We start from the raw sequence: 16,337 nt of genomic DNA, 5'->3' as shown, positions 1-16,337 counted from the left end.
CATCGGCGATTATAAAACAATATAGCAAATGAATTATATACCACGGAAGCTTAAAATTTGATACAACCTAAGCTCAAACGTTCTTTTATAAGCTCTAAAAGTTATATTCTTTAGAGAGCAAACATTTATTTAATTAACCTCACTTTTAACAAATGTCAAATTAAATCAACGATTCTTAAAGATACATACTTGAAAGTGTGAAAAGGATCTGAATAACTTTCTTGATAAGTCTATAACACAGAAGTGTTAAAGGCAGTGAAAAGATCACTCCATCTAACTGATATTTGTAGCATATTTGTGTTAAAAAAAAACGAATTATGTTTTTGCAATAATTTTTTAATAATTAGTTTTATATTTTTTCATTTCAATCATAATATGATGAATGTTAGTCAATTGAGTTTTTAAATTAGGACTTAACAATTTATGAAATCTATGATAATACTGTACAAGTTGTGTTAAAGCTAACTGTAATAAACCAGAACCAGTAACTAAATTTGGAAACGATAACAAAACCTCTCTGTTTAATTCTTCAAGTGATTTTTTCCAATTTGACGAGAAATTTTGTACCAAAATGATCGCTTTTGATTCGATTCTTTTTGGATCTTGCACATTTTTTTCCTGATTTCTTTCGCATTCTTTAACGAATTGCATCATTTCGCCGAAATGAGGGCTTAAAATCTCTTCGACGTATTCGGAACTTTTCGTGGACAAACGAGCCCGAAACGACTCCGCTTCTTTCGAATTATCTCGCGTTCGTTCCATTATTATATTTAAAACCATGTCGTAATTGTTGATTAAAAAAATTAATTGCTCTTTTCGTTGTGGAAAAATCCCCGCCATTCGTAATATAAATAATTCCACTTCTTCTTGAAGCTCAGCTAAAAGTCTGTTTACTAATTCATTGGGGAAATTTTCACTTATTCCTACTAATGCAGCACTAAATTCAGCGTATCTTCTTGTAATCTAAGTTAAAAAATAATTATTTTAGTTTTAAAATTATTTTAATAACGTACATAATGTGGCCCCATTTCTCTGTTAAATTTAGATGGATCACAATCTCTAATACTTCCGATATTTAAGCGAAAAACACTTTCAAATCTGGGTAAAATGATTCCTTGGAGATATTCCCAATATTTATCTAAAGCAGGGACGCATCTTTTATGACACATTAATTGGTAACGAAGTATTAAATGGAAACATAAAAATAATGCTATTGTGTCATAACAATCTGATACAAAAGCTTCTAAATTTTTCTAAAATAAATAAAAGTAAAGGATGTTATTTTTATTTAATTAAAATAACTCAACTGTTAAAAGCTGTAAAGTTTTTCCCATTATTTGATTGAATATTCCTAAAGCAGCTTGGCCCCTCACCATAAAAAATTCGCTCACAAATAAGTACTCCCGACAAGCATTATCCACTAAAGCGTATTGTTCACTACGAAATAAAGCCTCATAGTAATACTAAAAAAGGATATATTATTAATTAATATTAACTAATTGATATTTCTTAATAACCCTTGTTTTCGATTGTACATGTGGAACAATAATCGGTGCTTCTAATTGTTGTGCTAAAACATCACCTCTATTCCCAATTGTAAAAACAGTTCCTTTATGTTTTAAACTACTTTTATGAAACAACCCTCTATTCGCAGTATCTTCAATACCCATTAAATCTTCCTTAGTTGCAGTTTCTTCAAATTGCAATTTCATAATTCTTCCTGAATATGATTTAAAATAAGAAAAGTAAACTTTGCTCATTGTATCGACGTATTCATTAGAAATTTCTTGAGCTACATTTCTTTCATTTGATAAAATAAACTCGAAGAAAAATTTATTCTTTAACATAGCGTTTTGGGGCATTTGGTAATTTGCCATTGGTTTTCGAAACTTGTAAACTTGTTCGAGTAAATACGTTCTTATTTTAGACATTGCCTTGATTTTGAGTTTTTCTAAAATGTCCTTAACGTCCGTGCAAGATTTCGATTCTTTAAAGCTTTGTTCTTTAACAAAACTGATTTTATGATTTAATACTTGTAAATGTGTCAAGAAATCTTTATCAGTAACCGGAGTTTCCATAATTCCTGATATTAAAGATTCAGGTACGGTTATATCGTCAATAAATTGACTTAATTGTCCTCTAATAGCTTGTCGATTACTTAATTCTTGACTCATACTGATCGATTTCTTTTGTAAGGACAATATTTCGCTACTTATGCTTCCTAAATCATTTTGAAAACCCAATAACATGTTTTCCATTCGTTCAAGGATTTGATCACATGCCGAAATCTGTCCGTGAAGATTTGCTATGTTTTGGCTCTCTTTAATGTAATCTTGTATGGATTTATTCTCGACTTGTTTCAATTCTTTCTCTATTTGCCTGGAATAATGTCTTAAGTCAGTACCTGTTTTTAAAATATCTTGTACAACATCATCTTCGAGGTTTTCTTCTAATTTTGCATTGGGATTTTCTAAAAATCCGGTTAATTTACTCATTTTTCGCTTTAATTGGGTTGGAATTTTTTGTTGTTGTACACATCGACCAAGTTGGTTAAAATTACAGGAAACTGTAAAGTCATTTAAATCCAATATTAGTGCAAGATTTATTTGTTAGGTGGCACAACTTATTTTAAACATTTAGATTATTTTTAAGACTTGCTGAGTGACCATCTGGTTTTCTAAACCAATATTGGCCACTGCGTTAGTTTAATTGCGTAAGAATGTGTGTACGGAGGATTGAGAAATGGGTCTTCATTTTACATAATTTGTAGCCACTTTCAAATCATTCTTTACAAATATAATCCCAAGTTTAAATTAAACTTTAATTAGTCACGTTCTTTTTGTGCTAACAAAAGACCAGTAGACAATTAGAAATTCTTGTATATAATAGACTAAACATACTAATTATATGTTATTAAAAGAATAAGTCATTAAAAACATTTATAAATTATTATTGTTTTCTTTGTAATTTGTATTGTGGGAAAATGCTGCATCTAAAAATACCTGCAATTAAAAGAATTTGATAGAATTAAATTTCTTTTTAATCAATTTTAGACATAACTGACAAGATAGTTGCTATGAAACGAAATAAAACGAGAATTTTCAACCCCGTTTATGTTTGTTTAATCAATTTCAATCGATCAAACAACTAATTTTACCCTTTCTCTTCTTTTCTGTATATAAAACGAATTTATGGCAGAGTATCCAACCAGGGAGTGTGGGCCTTGCAAGTATCTGGGAAAGTTCGACGCTGTCGTAAGCTAATGATGACCTCTTAGTTCAAAATTAAGCAAAAAATAATCGATTCCTTTTAGGCGAAACAGCAGGGGGGCGACTATTTGCACGAGAACACTATTCCGAAACCAGAAATTCTCAACGATAAGCACGTCACGTTGCAAGATCACGCTCTGGGAGTTCCCTCAACTTACGAACATCCGGATCTTCGACATCCCCCGGTACCAATTGCCCATGACGATTGCTCGTGTAGCCCGCCCAAAGTTGCAAATGCATCGGAACCTCCGTGTCCAGAAACACAATATAGTTTAAAAGAAAATATTCGTGGTCTGAATGAAAAAGCGGGGAAAATTTGTCCAGAAAATGTAACAGATTCAAGACCAGTGTAAGATTTTTTTAAATTTATTAAAAAATTAACCTATATATCGTTTTCGATGACAGCTGTCATAATCGTCTTTGGTTAGATATGAAGTTCGTTTAATTTAATAATATGAAGTTTTCTCGCATAAACGATTTTTATAAACAAAAATAATTTTATTTAACGTTTTAAAAAAATTTTTATGTTTTAACTTAGTTACATATTTTTATTTTAGAAATTTAAAAATTAAACACAAATCTTTAAGATGACCTTGAACGTTATAACCTTTATATCGTTTTAAATGACAACCTGTCACAATCATAATCATCTATGATTAGCTATGAAGTTCGTTTAATTTAATAACATGAAGTTTTCTCGCACAAACGATTTTAATAAATAAAAATTGTTTAATTTAATCTATTTGCTGTTATTTTAGGAATTTAAAAGTTGATATTAGTGCTTTAGCCGATCAAGCTCAAGCGGCTGCGGAACAACAACCACAACAAATGAGTCCTCATCAACAACAACCAAATTCTCCAAATTCTTCTGATAAACCTTTAAAGGGAATCTTAAAAAATTATAGGGACTCTAAAGTTCCGTGTCCTTGTGAAGAAAAAATGGGCCCACCAGACGATTGTACACCATTAAATCAAGATCCTCACTCAAAACCACCAGTTCCAAACGAATTACGACCAGTTGATGTGAGTCAACTGGGAAAACCACCTTGTTATCTCCCCCAGCCGGAAGATCAAATTGCCATAAAACCTGAATGGGGAAATTTAGGCCCTTGGGCAACTGGAAGACTTGATTGGGGGCCATTAGCTGATCTTACCGGAACTCGACCTATTGTTGATAAATATTCAATAACAAGACTTAGTGTGGGTGAATGGAGAACGCATAATAAAGAAATTTTAGATAGAACCCACGATGAATTACACCGTGCAAACCTAATCGAATTCAACGGAAGACAATGCTTGGAAAAAACTCGCGCTGACACCGACAAAAACCAAGAAGATTCCACAACACGACTAAAACTTCGCGAACAAGAAGTGTTTAGATGGAAATGCGAACTTGAAAGGTCCATTGGTGCGGCTATGGAAGAAATTGCATTAATGGAAAGCGAAAGGCGAAGGCTTAAATCAGCTTCGGCTGTTTTAATGCTACCAGAAGCTATTTGTATTAAAAAATATTTTTTTAATAATAAAACTTATTAATGTTTTTTTATTAATTTTAGCCGGAGAATGTATTGAAAGAAGAAGTGGACGATTAGATCCTGAACTTGTCAGAGATGAAGTTGAAGAAGAACTGATTAAAGAAATGGCACTAACAGCCGAGATACGTTTAACATTTGAAAAAACTCTCAAAGACGTTGAAAAGCAATTATTAGAAGATAAAACAGCTAAACAACGTTTAGAATACGATTGGAGCGATAAAAAGCAAGCTCATGAAACTGAAGTAATCAACGTAGCTTTAAACAATAAATCTAATATGATGTTATTTAAACCAGGAGCTGTTCGATTTCCTGACAAGTAAACCCATCAAATTAATCTTAATGCTTAATTAATCTTAATTGTTTTAGTCAATCATCAGCTGATCATTGGGAAACATTTACAAGAGAAACTCTTCAAGAATCTGAAGCAACAAGACAAAGATCGGTTGCGTTACGTGGTACATTATCGGCGATTCTTCTCAATGCAGCTCGCGATCTTCGTTCTCAAGCTGATAAAGTTGAAGCGGCTTTATCAAGGCGAATAGCTTGCACGGAAGAAATTCGTATTCGATTAGAAAATGATTTGAAAAAAGTTCTTCAACGTTTGGCAGACGTTGAAAGTATCATCAAAGATTGTCGCGATGCTATAAGAAGAATGGATATACCCATGAAGAAGGCCCAAACTAGATTGGCCAATAGAAATGAACGACCGCGTGTTGAAAATTGTCGGGATGTTCCACAGTTTGGACTGGTCGAGGAAGTTAAGATGATTGCTGAAAATGTTGCCGCCTTAAGATCGCAGTTAACTCAAGCGCAAGAGTCGCAGTCAAAATTAATGAAGGCTAGGAGTGATTTGGAAAAGGAGATTATGTTGAAAAGGAAAACATTGGAGATCGATCGTGATCGAACTCAACTTGTTCGCACTCATTTCCCATCTGCAAATGCTCTCACAGGAAATTCATAAATTATTACTTATTTTATTATTTTTTTTATTCACTTTGTGATTTCTCCAATATCTATAAAATTAAATTGAATGTGATTGATTTACTTTTCTATTTTTCATTACGTAAAGTAGGTTAAACCTTTTTTTGTACAATTATTATTATTATTGACATTAAAAATTATCACTTATCTTTGAAGAAAGAAAGTACCACATCAAACTTTTTTTTTTATTTTCTTTATAACGGAGAGTTTAAAATAAATCATGTAAATTAAAGAGAAACCAATCTTAACGATTTATAATAAAATAAGGAAGTTAAGGCGTAGCCAAATTTTTTTCTTTTCTATTCTTCTTCAAAATGAATCCTAATGAATTCGTTTAGGATAAAAAGGAGGGGGTAAAAGGTTTTATTTAAGCTTAGCGGGAGGACCCGTTCAAAAGGAAAGTTTTGCGACCGTCCTCTCTTCTTCATCGTCGCGAACAACAAGAAGAAACCGCAGTAGTTTTAGTTAAACGTGAAAGACAATCTCTTCAGTTCAGTCTTGTGAAGAAGAAGAAGTTGAAAGTGTGCCTTTCTTCGCGCGTTACCAACAGCGACTATGAAACGACTTTTCTTCACTCTTCATGTTCTCCTGGTTCTGTATCTTCACCATGCGTTTGCGCAGATATTCGGTGGACAGACCCTTCAGGTAAAAGCAAAACAATTCCATTTTTTAACCTCCTTTAATTTTTTTACCATCTTCTTCTAATCTTATTCCAAATCACAAAAATTCCTCATCACCTCATTTTTGATTCTGGCAATTCTAAATTTTAAGTTAAGAACAGGTGGATAATGTGAAAGGTAAGAAAGACGACGATGAATTTTTCTTTGCAAGCTATAAATCTGGTTCATCGTTGAGCAATCCTCAAGACGTTTTTCCCAAACGTTCCTTCGAGTAACGAAATAACAGCAAAAAGACGCAATCTTTGCTCTCGACTTTGTAGCGTTGGGAACGTTTTTGACAATGAGTTACGTTGGTCCTTTTGTTGTCGGCGAAGGACAAAATGGATTAAAATAGCTTTTTTTCATATTTAAGAGTCTCTTTTTAATTTTTAAAGAAAATGTTATAATTTTAAATGACGTCTAAACTGACATTTACTGAATTATAATAAAACTGAAGTAAGGTACATTACACCCAATCTAAAATATAACTTTTATTATTTTAATTTTATTGTTATATATCTAAATTATTTAAAGTTTTATTTAAAAACTAAATTTAATTACGATTATAAATAAATTAATACAAAAGAATTAAATTTGATAATAAACTAACTTCATTTGGAATTCAAATCAAATTAAAAGCGATAGATGGCAGCATATTTTAATTGATAACGTTTTATAAAAAATATTTATTCTAACTGATTTCAATTAATGCTAAAAATATTAATTATAATTATATTTAGAAGAAATTTAGGTTTCTTAAAATAATTTTTAACTAAATATTCCTATTTAAAAGTTTATATTTTTAAATGACATTTAATTGACATTTATTGAATGACAACCAGATAACAACATACCATAAATAAAGTGAAGTGAGTTACACTACGCCGAATTTATAAAAATTTATCTTTTATTGCATTAATTTATTGTTAACTATGTAAATTATTTAAAATTTTATTTAGAAACTAAATTTAATAACGATCATAAACAAATTAATCCAAATTTAAGTTTGATTCTAACTTCATTTCGAATTCAAATCAAATTAAAAGCGATAGATGGCAGCATATATTTATTAGTAGCAATAATTTTTTATAAAAATTATTAAGAATGTTTATTTTAACAGAGTGTTTTAGAGAAATCGTTGTTTAAAGGTCTCAAGGTCAAGTGAATCTTCTGAACGCAGCATCTTTTGACCCACACATACCGAAGAGAGAAGTGAGATTTGTTACTTTCTCCACTCACGTCATCGTGTTTTTTCTTTCTTTTCATCGTTTCAGCTTTACGAAGAAATTTTCTCGGCGTAAAATGTAAATACTTGGGTTTCGATGCAAAAAAAATATTTGTGCATGAACTGGTTACCTTTCTAAGATAGATTTTAAGCTTAAATGAAAAGTTAAAACGCGATTACGTAATAATTACATTACAAGTTTTGTAAATGCGAGATGCCTTCACAAACCTCGTTTTCTTAGCGAACAATCGCTAAATATACATCGAAGTTACACACAGAAAACGTTCACATTCCCAATCCAATTTTATTTCCTTGAATCTCAATCATCATCTCTTTTAAAAAACGAACCACTTTCTAAAGGTAATCTAGAGATTATATCTTTCTTTTTTGTTCAATAGTTTAATGAACCTCAACATTTATCTCCGGTTCAACAGAGCCACATTTTAAGCGATATTCAACAACACCAGCACCGATTTGCGGCCCAACACAATTTTTTACCTCAATCATCCCCTGAAAATCACTTTTTACAACAACAATATTTGCAACAACAACAACAGATTCGTCAGCAATTACAACCACCATTTTCAACGATTCCCACACCGGAATTACGCCAAAAAGTGCAACAACACCATACCCAAACCGCTTTTAGACCATCATCGTTTAATAATAATCAATTTTTATTGAGTGGTGATGAAATAAATCGACCAACAGCTATTCCACAACCTACGATTGATCCTGAAAAAGAAAAACAGCGATTAAAGGAGTTGCATGATAAACAAAGCATAATTGAGAAGCATAATCAATTTGTTGAAAAGCAATACAACAAAGCTTTGGAGAAAGCTCAAGCGGATCATGAGGAATTTTTGAAGAAACAACAGGATGAGAAGAAAAAATTGTATCAAAAACTGTATAAACCAACGAGGAATCAAATTTATCGTTACAGGCAAAATAATCCGAGATATATTTATCCCGAAGAAAGAGATTTATTCGAATTGGCGGTTAAGAAATATTACGAGGAACACCCAACCACAACCACAACAACAACCACGACTACAACAACAACAATAAAACCCATCCAAGAAGAAGAAGACGAAGAAATTGAAATCGATGAAGATGAAATTAAAGAAAAAATTAAAATTGATTCGGATTCTCGACAAGGAAAGATATTGAACCTAAAAAATAGTGCTGAAATATTTTTATCGAGTCAAACTCAAAGTTTTAGACCCACAGTGATTCCAAAAGTAACCCAAATAAAATCTTTGGATGACCTAAACAAATTAAAAACTCAATATAAAACCCAACAAATCGGTAAAGATGATTTAATCGCCCAATTAAAATTGGCAATAAGCGAAGGGGGTCAAGAAATTGGTAAAAATATCACATCGAGGGAAATATCATTACCAAATGGGCAAAAAATTGAGATTATTCGCACGACTGATCCGAATTTAGTAATTCCGGATGCGAAAAAAATCGAAGCCGGATCTGATTTGTCGAGTTTAGTTAAGGAATTTGATTTATCAGCGAAACCCTCGACGATTTCCGTTCAGCAAACAACAACATCAAAACCGCCGATTAAACAAATAATTAACGATTTAGGTGTGGATAATTTCCAAATTTTAAAGGAAGGAAAAGCTGGTTTGGAAGCTATTCAAGGTTTACCAGATCAAAAACAAGTCACTTTCGTGCTTTTGGAAGAACAAAACGATGGCAGCTTCAAAGTTCAAGGTGTTAAAGGAAACGATTCCGATAAATCGGTCGATGTTGATTCGATTTTAAAAAAAATTAAAGCCGGGGAGATTAAATTACCCCCCAGAGAAGAATTAAAAAAGATTAATCCAACAATTAATCCAGATTTAATTAAATCAGATAAAATTATTTCAACTTCAACAACTCCAATAATTTCAAGATCATCAACTCCTACAAGTTCAACTACATCAACAACAACAATTAATCCAAAATTATTTTTGACATCATCAACTGAAAAATCTGATCTTTTTAACACAAACTTAAAATCGGTTACAATAAGTCCAAATTCTTTCGCTTCAAATGAAGATTTCATTTCTAGTTCAACGCCGATTTTAAAAACAAATATAGGAACTCATTTTGTTGCAACACCATCAACGTTATCATCTCCAAAACCAACAGAGCAAAACATCCAAACAACAAACGATTTATTTAATCAAGCTTCAAATAATCAAAAAATACAATTCATCAAAGAAGAAAAATCAACAACTGAAAATTATCCAACGTCAACATTAACGATTTTTAAAACTACAACTTTTGATGATGTTTCTTCATTAAATCATCATTACCAATCAGATCTTGCGGGAATTTTGAAAAAAAACGGTTTGTACGCGATGGCTAAATATTTAAAACAATCTGGTTTGGACACGATTTTAAATGAAACCGGGCCGTATACGCTTTTTGCGCCGAATGATAAAGCTTTTAGGACTTTGTTGGTTCAATTGGGTGGACCCGAAAAGGCCGAGGAGAAATTTAAGGATAATCCAAGGTTATTAAGTGGGGTAAAAAAATTTGTTGTGGCATAAATTCGGTTCAAAAAAAGTTTATTTTAGTTGCTCCTTCATCATGTAATTCCGGGTTCTTTTCAAATCAATTCGTTACAAGATGAGATGACTGGAGTTTCATTAGCTGGAACACAATTGAGGGTGAATCAATATAATATGCATGATGAGGAATGGAATGATGTTAAGGTAAGGTTAAAAAAAATAGAACCGTCAAATTTAATTTTTAGGTTATATTTTTTAAAATTTTGAAAATCTCGTCTAGGCGTTTCGTTTTCATTTTCATGTAAAAGATACTTAATTTAGCACCTCCGTGAACGTTTTAAAATGTATTTGGGTTTTCCGAAGTATTTTTTAATGAAAATTTTCAGTATAAACTTGAAATTTCTGACACAATCACAAAGTATAAATAAACTGAAGTTAGTTACTAACTACAATGAGGTAATTTGAAACTTATAATCTTGATTTATTTTTAAATATACATTATTTTTTTTAATAGATTTGTCTATTTTCGCAAACAAATGAATATAAAATATAAATTAATTATAAAATTGTGTTTCAATCTGAATTTACGAATTTTAGTAGCAATTAATATCAATAGATGGCGGTAATTCTTTTAGACAATTTCATAATTATATTATTGCAAAAATATAATTTTTACGACTTGAAAATCGTATTTAATTCTAAAGAGTGTATTAAAATTGAGGTTGCTCTTTTCATTTATAAACCGGTTTTAAATTAATTCGCATATAAAGTATAAACTTACCGCCATCTATGGAGTTTAATGTCGACTTTTATTCATGAATGATGTTCGTTACATACAATTTTATTTTTAATGTTTTCATTAATTTATTCATGAAAATAGGTTAATTTGACTCATTTATAATTCAAATAAAGTCTATCAATAAATTTTTGTATATTTAAAAGTAAATTAAAATAATAGAAATCAATCACTTCATTTTTGACATATGTCATTAAACGAGGATTGACATTTTTAAAGTCATAGAAAATGTCAAATTTTAATCAGGAAAATTTCGATAAAAATTACTTTTGGAGACCCAAATTATTTCTAAATCACTTTTAAGAGTGATAAGTTAAGTATTAAGATAATTTTTTGAATTATGAAATGTTAAAAAATTGGTATAATGAGAATTCAAATATGAGTCTTTTAGGTTACCACAATAAATGGAGCAAAAATCTTAGATGATAAACAAGATATAGATATTCCTCAAGGTGTTGCACACGGTGTTGATAAAGTAATGTTTCCACTTCCGGTCGGTGATATCCTGCAAACGTTACAATCGGATAGAGAACGAAGATTTACTTCGTTTCTTCGTGCGATTTTTACAGCTGGTTTAGCTGAAACTTTACAAGGTTGAAAATAACAAAAATATAATGTATAAAAAAGTTTTTTATTAATTGTTTTGATTTAGGTTCAAAAACTTTAACAATATTTGCACCAACCGATCGTGCATTTTCCGTTCTACCACCAAACGATTTATCTCAAATGGTGAACGATAAATTGTTAGCGAAAGAGTTAGTTTTAAGGCACACCATTCCCGGAACGTTGTACTCGAACGGAATGACCTACTATCAGACCAAGGACAGTTTAGCGGCGGAGAAACAGATCACGATCACCAAGAACTCAGGTAATTGTAACGAATTCTTGTAGATACTTTTTTTACGGTTTAAAAATCGGAGATTGTTTGGAAATGTTTTTCCCACGTAAAAGTGTGGAATACAATAGATTCGCAAGGAGAGCGAAAACTATACATGTGTCAGCGTTCGTTTAGAGATGAAAGTATGTTTCTCCTTTCACCATCATCTATTGTTGACCAAAAAAAATTTAAATAACATCGTTGATCATATTGAAATCAAGAAATCCAGCTCGATTTAAAATTTCATTCCTTTGTATTGTAAGAATTATCTTTAAAGTGCATTTTATCATCGTACAAGGCAAGCACATAAGAGTGAAACTATAAAATTTAAAAGTGACTTCATGTGTAAAAGTTCCCCTACTAGAAAATTGTAGTTGTTGACCATCAAATGAAAGTAACTTCCTAGAAGTGACGAGTTAATAATTAAATTTCACGATTTAGTTTCTTTTTCAGTTAATTTTAACTCAGTACACGATAAATATTATTAAGGTATTAGGGGAAAATAAATAAGCTTTAGGACAACCTGTACCTATAACGATTATTCCCAACATTAACTTACAAATAAGATCATTAAGTGGTTGGAAAATTTCACATGGCGTTCTTCGCTGATTTCACTTTCTTTTCAAGCAAGTCGATTGAGATAGATTTTCACCGGGAGACTTCTTCTTTCCTTAGCCGGTCATAGAGAGAAAGGTTACGCCTCCGCAAATACTTTAACTTGTTTAATCTATACCTAGTTGTTTATAATACATAACTTTGCGTGTTTTTTTTGTGCAGGAAAAGTTAAGGTGAACAACAATCTTTTGGCGACGCAAAACATTCCAGCGACGAACGGAGTCGTCCACGCGATCGACTATTTGCTGTAATCCGCAATTGCCATCTCGCTAACATTTAATTTAATGTATATAAGTGCGTTTGATCGCTCTCGCAAGCGAAACTTTCTCAAAACCGAACCTGTAAATAGGAATGTGTTAAAATTTCATCTTTATAATTTTTTTTTATTTTAGTTTTCTTGTACATTTTCCCCGTGACGTTATAATTAATTAATATAATAATTAAGTAGTTGCATATTTTGTATTATAGTATTTATGTTCTTTTTTAATAAACAAATAAAATTTTTACTATTAATTTTAAATTATTAATGTGAACAACGTACGAATGGCAATACCAACATAAAGTTTTAATTTTAGTTTTGACAGTTGCCGTCAAAATATTGTTTTCGATCCGTCAACTCAACAAATTTTATCTCCACCGCTAATTAGTCATCGCAAGAATTGAATTTTTGTGATTACAATGGATTTTAATGTGAAAAAAATCGTTAAAGATGCCGGTGCGGCGATCAGCAGAGTTGTTCAAGTAAAATAATCACCCGATTTTGAGATTAATTAGGTCGCTATTATTTATTGATTTTATATCGTCTTATAGCTAACTGAGGAGCGATTGGGCACGTCGGAAAAAACGGAATTAGATGCTCATTTCGAAAATTTGTGGGAACGTGCGGATACCACGAGAGCATGGACGGAAAAATTGGTCAGAAACACAGAGTCGGTTCTTATTCCAAACCCAGGTTTCCGCATCGAAGACTTTATCTATGAAAAGATTGATAAAAAGCGACCATCGCGGTTAAGTAATTTGGAGTATTTGGGTTTGGATATGATCGAGGCTGGGAATGAGTTTGGTCCAGGAACTGCTTATGGGAGTACTTTGATTAAAGTTGGTCTGACGGAACAAAAATTGGGCCAAACTGAGAGGGATTTTATTGGATCTACTGCTGCTTGTTTTACCCAACCTTTACACAAATTTTTAGATGGTGAAATGAAAACGATTATTAAAGAGAAAAATTTGTTAGAATTAAAACGATTAGATCTTGACGCTTGTAAAAATCGTGTGAGAAAGGCGCGGAATTTACTTGGTACCCCAATAGTAAGTATATAAAAATTAAAAAATTAATTTTATTAAGCACAACATTTAAATGCTGCTTAAATAGAAGGATGGTGTCCCACCTGAAGTTTTACTTGACCAGGTATCTTCATAAAACCGAAATTAACCTCAAAAAATAATTTTATTATAAATTCATTCAAAAAAGTATTACAATTTTCTTTTAACAGGCGGAAAGGGATTTACGTGTAGCTCAATCAGAATTTGATCGACAAGCGGAAATAACGAAACTTCTTTTGGAAGGTATTGGAACCTCTCATGCGTCTCATTTGAGGTGTTTAATGGAACTTGTAGAATCTCAATCTCGTTATTATGAGCAGTGTGTCGCATTGATGTCCGAATTAAAACAGGATTTGTCTAGGTAATTTCTTTTTTGATTTAGACTTTAAATCCCAAAACACATATTTTCAGTATGCCTAAATCGGAAACTCATTCTCGTCCGAAAATCGAAGATGTTTACAAACCAAACTCTTCCAGATTCCATACTATTCCAATTATTTCTATAGATGATCCCGAATAGTTTTAGTAAATCACTCTTTTTATCTCTCATCATTAATTTCATATTATTATTTTATTTTTAATTGTTATTAAGTATGCACTGCCATCTATTATCACCTTTAAGTACTTTGAAAGTAAAATATTTTAAGTTATGAAAATAATTAATTAAAATTGAATTGAACATAAAAATTATTAAAGTTATTAATCATACGTTAAGAAATACATAAAAAATTATATTATTATATGGATTATATTAAAAATTATAATTGGAAAAATTTTGAGGTTAAAATTTAAAATTGACAGATAACTGTCATTTTGATTTGTCAAATTTAACATTTTAAATTTTAATTAATCAAAATTGAATTGAACCATTAAAATTATTAATCATATGTTAAGAAATGCATACAAAATTTTGGTGTAAAACTAGAACTAATATCTAAATATCGGGTTTCGCTGTCTAGCGACAAATCTAGCGCTGAATAACACTTAAAACTAGAACTAATAGTCGGGTTTAACCCGAAACTATTAGTTCTAGGTCTAGTGTTAGTTCTAGTTTTACACTACCACTGTTACTCTGTAGAACTAACACTATACCTAGAACTAGAATCATTTGGGTTTAGCCGCACGTCTCTAAAGACGGCTAAACCCAAATGATTCTAGTTCTAGAAATAGTGTTAATTCTAATTTTACACTTGCACTGTGACTAGAACTAACACTAGAACTAGAAAGAATATTATTATGAACAGTGTGTCACATTGATGTCCGGATTAAAACAAAATTTGTTTAGGTAATTTATTTGTTGATTTAGACTTTAAATCCCAAAACACATATTTTCAGTATGCCTAAATGGGAAACTCATTCTAGATGTTTACAAACCAAACTCTTCCAGATTCCATACTATTCCAATTATTTCTATTAATGATCCTAAATTGTTTTAGTAAATCGCTCTTTTTATCTCTCATCAGTAATTTCTTATCATTTATTTTTTTATTTTAAGTATGCACTGCCATCTATTATCATCTTTAAGTACTTCGAAATGAAAATATTTTAAGTTATGAATATAATTAATTAAAATTGAATTGAACAATTAAAATTATTAATCATATGTAAAGAAATACATAAAAAATTGATATATCATAGGGAATGTATTAAAAATTATAATTGGAAAAATTTTGAGGTTAAAATTTAAAATTGACAGATTAACTGTCATTTTGATTTGTCAAATTTAACGTTTTAAAACTGCTTGGGTTATTATTTAAGCATGATGTAGTGATTTTTGTTTTTTTCCTACACAGTTTAGCCTCTATATCCGGAGTAGCCCCATTTTCCCAGTCAGCAAGTGTTAATAATTCCCAAAATAATGCCGAGGATGCTTTGGCACACTTGAAAAGGGCAAAAGTCTTGTATGATTATGATGCAAAGGATGGAAATGAGTTAAGTGCGCATACAGGAGAGGTATATTCACAAAATAAGAAATTCTAAATCATTAATTATTTTTTGTTACAGGTAATTTTTGTTAAAGATATACCTAATGATGAAGATTATATGTGGGGCGTTCGTGGACAAGACGCTGGAAGGATCCCTCGAGCGTTTTTAGAGATGTTTGCATAAAATCTTTCTCCGTTACTCTCTTTCCTCGAAAAACATTACTCATTATTAAGTACTCCTAACTATATTTTAAATTGTTTATATTTATAAGAATTTTATTTATATTAAGATCTAAGAATTATTCCACGTTTTAAATTTAGAAATTTTTAATCAAAGAAATCTCATTCGATGAATTTCCCATGTTGATATTTTTATCGTTTAAACATAGGAATAATTTATAATTAGTGTTTTATTCAGAAATTTCTTGGCCTAATAAATGCTATTTCATGCCTGTTAAAAATAATTAAACGCAATAAATTTACCTAAAATAGTCAATAATAATAAAAGAAAACAGTGCAATTGATGCTCATGCTTTAAAAAAAAATAGTATTTAAAAATCAATTGCATTATCTCTCGTATTGTTGCTAGCCATTTAACTTATATTGTAATATTAATAGTTAA

General features: G+C 30.8%; 4 protein-coding genes across 7 annotated transcripts; 3 read left to right on the top strand and 1 right to left on the bottom strand.

The window, feature by feature from the left end:
- Positions 1-315: 315 nt before the first annotated feature.
- LOC111424791 (vacuolar protein sorting 52) lies at positions 316-2,554 on the bottom strand. The gene is made up of 4 exons (XM_023058477.2): positions 1,518-2,554; positions 1,308-1,463; positions 1,014-1,253; positions 316-963 (listed from the first exon to the last, which is right to left on the bottom strand). The coding sequence occupies exons 1-4, from the start codon at positions 2,493-2,495 to the stop codon at positions 337-339; spliced, it is 2,001 nt and encodes a 666-aa protein (XP_022914245.1). The 5' UTR covers positions 2,496-2,554; the 3' UTR covers positions 316-336.
- A 543-nt stretch (positions 2,555-3,097) lies between these two features.
- LOC111424847 (Tektin A) lies at positions 3,098-5,850 on the top strand. The gene is made up of 5 exons (XM_023058538.2): positions 3,098-3,254; positions 3,314-3,618; positions 4,028-4,767; positions 4,826-5,120; positions 5,171-5,850. The coding sequence occupies exons 1-5, from the start codon at positions 3,192-3,194 to the stop codon at positions 5,763-5,765; spliced, it is 1,998 nt and encodes a 665-aa protein (XP_022914306.1). The 5' UTR covers positions 3,098-3,191; the 3' UTR covers positions 5,766-5,850.
- A 355-nt stretch (positions 5,851-6,205) lies between these two features.
- On the top strand, positions 6,206-12,973 carry LOC111424890 (probable protein phosphatase DDB_G0282105). 2 transcript variants are annotated; one of them, XR_002707657.2, is made up of 7 exons: positions 6,206-6,430; positions 8,068-10,194; positions 10,246-10,383; positions 11,367-11,568; positions 11,628-11,843; positions 12,630-12,808; positions 12,860-12,973. XR_002707657.2 is itself a non-coding variant. In XM_023058615.2 (6 exons), the coding sequence occupies exons 1-6, from the start codon at positions 6,341-6,343 to the stop codon at positions 12,716-12,718; spliced, it is 2,862 nt and encodes a 953-aa protein (XP_022914383.2). In that variant the 5' UTR covers positions 6,206-6,340; the 3' UTR covers positions 12,719-12,973. The 2 variants fall into 2 exon arrangements, 1 of the variants encoding a protein (XP_022914383.2); XM_023058615.2 differs by having other exon boundaries at positions 12,630-12,973.
- An 81-nt stretch (positions 12,974-13,054) lies between these two features.
- On the top strand, positions 13,055-16,022 carry LOC111424781 (SH3 domain containing GRB2 like, endophilin-B). Of its 3 annotated transcripts, XM_023058461.2 has the most exons (6): positions 13,057-13,208; positions 13,278-13,775; positions 13,840-13,875; positions 13,961-14,151; positions 15,584-15,743; positions 15,795-16,022. In XM_023058461.2, exons 1-6 carry the CDS (start codon positions 13,146-13,148, stop codon positions 15,897-15,899), a joined length of 1,053 nt encoding a protein of 350 aa, XP_022914229.1. In that variant the 5' UTR covers positions 13,057-13,145; the 3' UTR covers positions 15,900-16,022. The 3 variants fall into 3 exon arrangements, with proteins under 3 accessions (XP_022914231.1, XP_022914229.1, XP_022914230.1); XM_023058463.2 differs by lacking the exons at positions 15,584-15,743; positions 15,795-16,022 and adding an exon at positions 14,202-14,388 and having other exon boundaries at positions 13,055-13,208; XM_023058462.2 differs by lacking the exon at positions 13,840-13,875 and having other exon boundaries at positions 13,058-13,208.
- The last annotated feature ends 315 nt before the right edge of the window (positions 16,023-16,337 follow it).

The sequence above is a fragment of the Onthophagus taurus genome, chromosome 6 (assembly GCF_036711975.1).
Source record: "Onthophagus taurus isolate NC chromosome 6, IU_Otau_3.0, whole genome shotgun sequence".
Lineage (NCBI taxonomy): Eukaryota > Metazoa > Arthropoda > Insecta > Coleoptera > Scarabaeidae > Onthophagus > Onthophagus taurus.
Note: the sequence above shows the minus strand (reverse complement) of the source record. Positions and strands in the feature narration are given on the sequence as shown.

Excerpts from the sequence above, each read along its gene's own strand:
- LOC111424791 (XM_023058477.2), bottom strand. The coding sequence starts at position 2,495 with ATGAGTAAATTAACCGGATTTTTAGAAAATCCCAATGCAAAATTAGAA. Across the intron at positions 1,464-1,517 it reads ATGTACAATCGAAAACAAGG|TATTACTATGAGGCTTTATT; the intron begins GTTATTAAGAAA and ends ATCCTTTTTTAG. Across the intron at positions 1,254-1,307 it reads AAACTTTACAGCTTTTAACA|AAAAATTTAGAAGCTTTTGT; the intron begins GTTGAGTTATTT and ends TATTTATTTTAG.
- LOC111424890 (XM_023058615.2), top strand. The coding sequence starts at position 6,341 with ATGAAACGACTTTTCTTCACTCTTCATGTTCTCCTGGTTCTGTATCTT. Across the intron at positions 10,384-11,366 it reads AGGAATGGAATGATGTTAAG|GTTACCACAATAAATGGAGC; the intron begins GTAAGGTTAAAA and ends TGAGTCTTTTAG. Across the intron at positions 11,569-11,627 it reads TTTAGCTGAAACTTTACAAG|GTTCAAAAACTTTAACAATA; the intron begins GTTGAAAATAAC and ends GTTTTGATTTAG.
- LOC111424847 (XM_023058538.2), top strand. The coding sequence starts at position 3,192 with ATGGCAGAGTATCCAACCAGGGAGTGTGGGCCTTGCAAGTATCTGGGA. Across the intron at positions 3,255-3,313 it reads TGGGAAAGTTCGACGCTGTC|GCGAAACAGCAGGGGGGCGA; the intron begins GTAAGCTAATGA and ends GATTCCTTTTAG. Across the intron at positions 5,121-5,170 it reads GCTGTTCGATTTCCTGACAA|TCAATCATCAGCTGATCATT; the intron begins GTAAACCCATCA and ends TAATTGTTTTAG.
- LOC111424781 (XM_023058461.2), top strand. The coding sequence starts at position 13,146 with ATGGATTTTAATGTGAAAAAAATCGTTAAAGATGCCGGTGCGGCGATC. Across the intron at positions 13,209-13,277 it reads CGATCAGCAGAGTTGTTCAA|CTAACTGAGGAGCGATTGGG; the intron begins GTAAAATAATCA and ends ATCGTCTTATAG. Across the intron at positions 14,152-15,583 it reads TTAAAACAGGATTTGTCTAG|TTTAGCCTCTATATCCGGAG; the intron begins GTAATTTCTTTT and ends TTTCCTACACAG.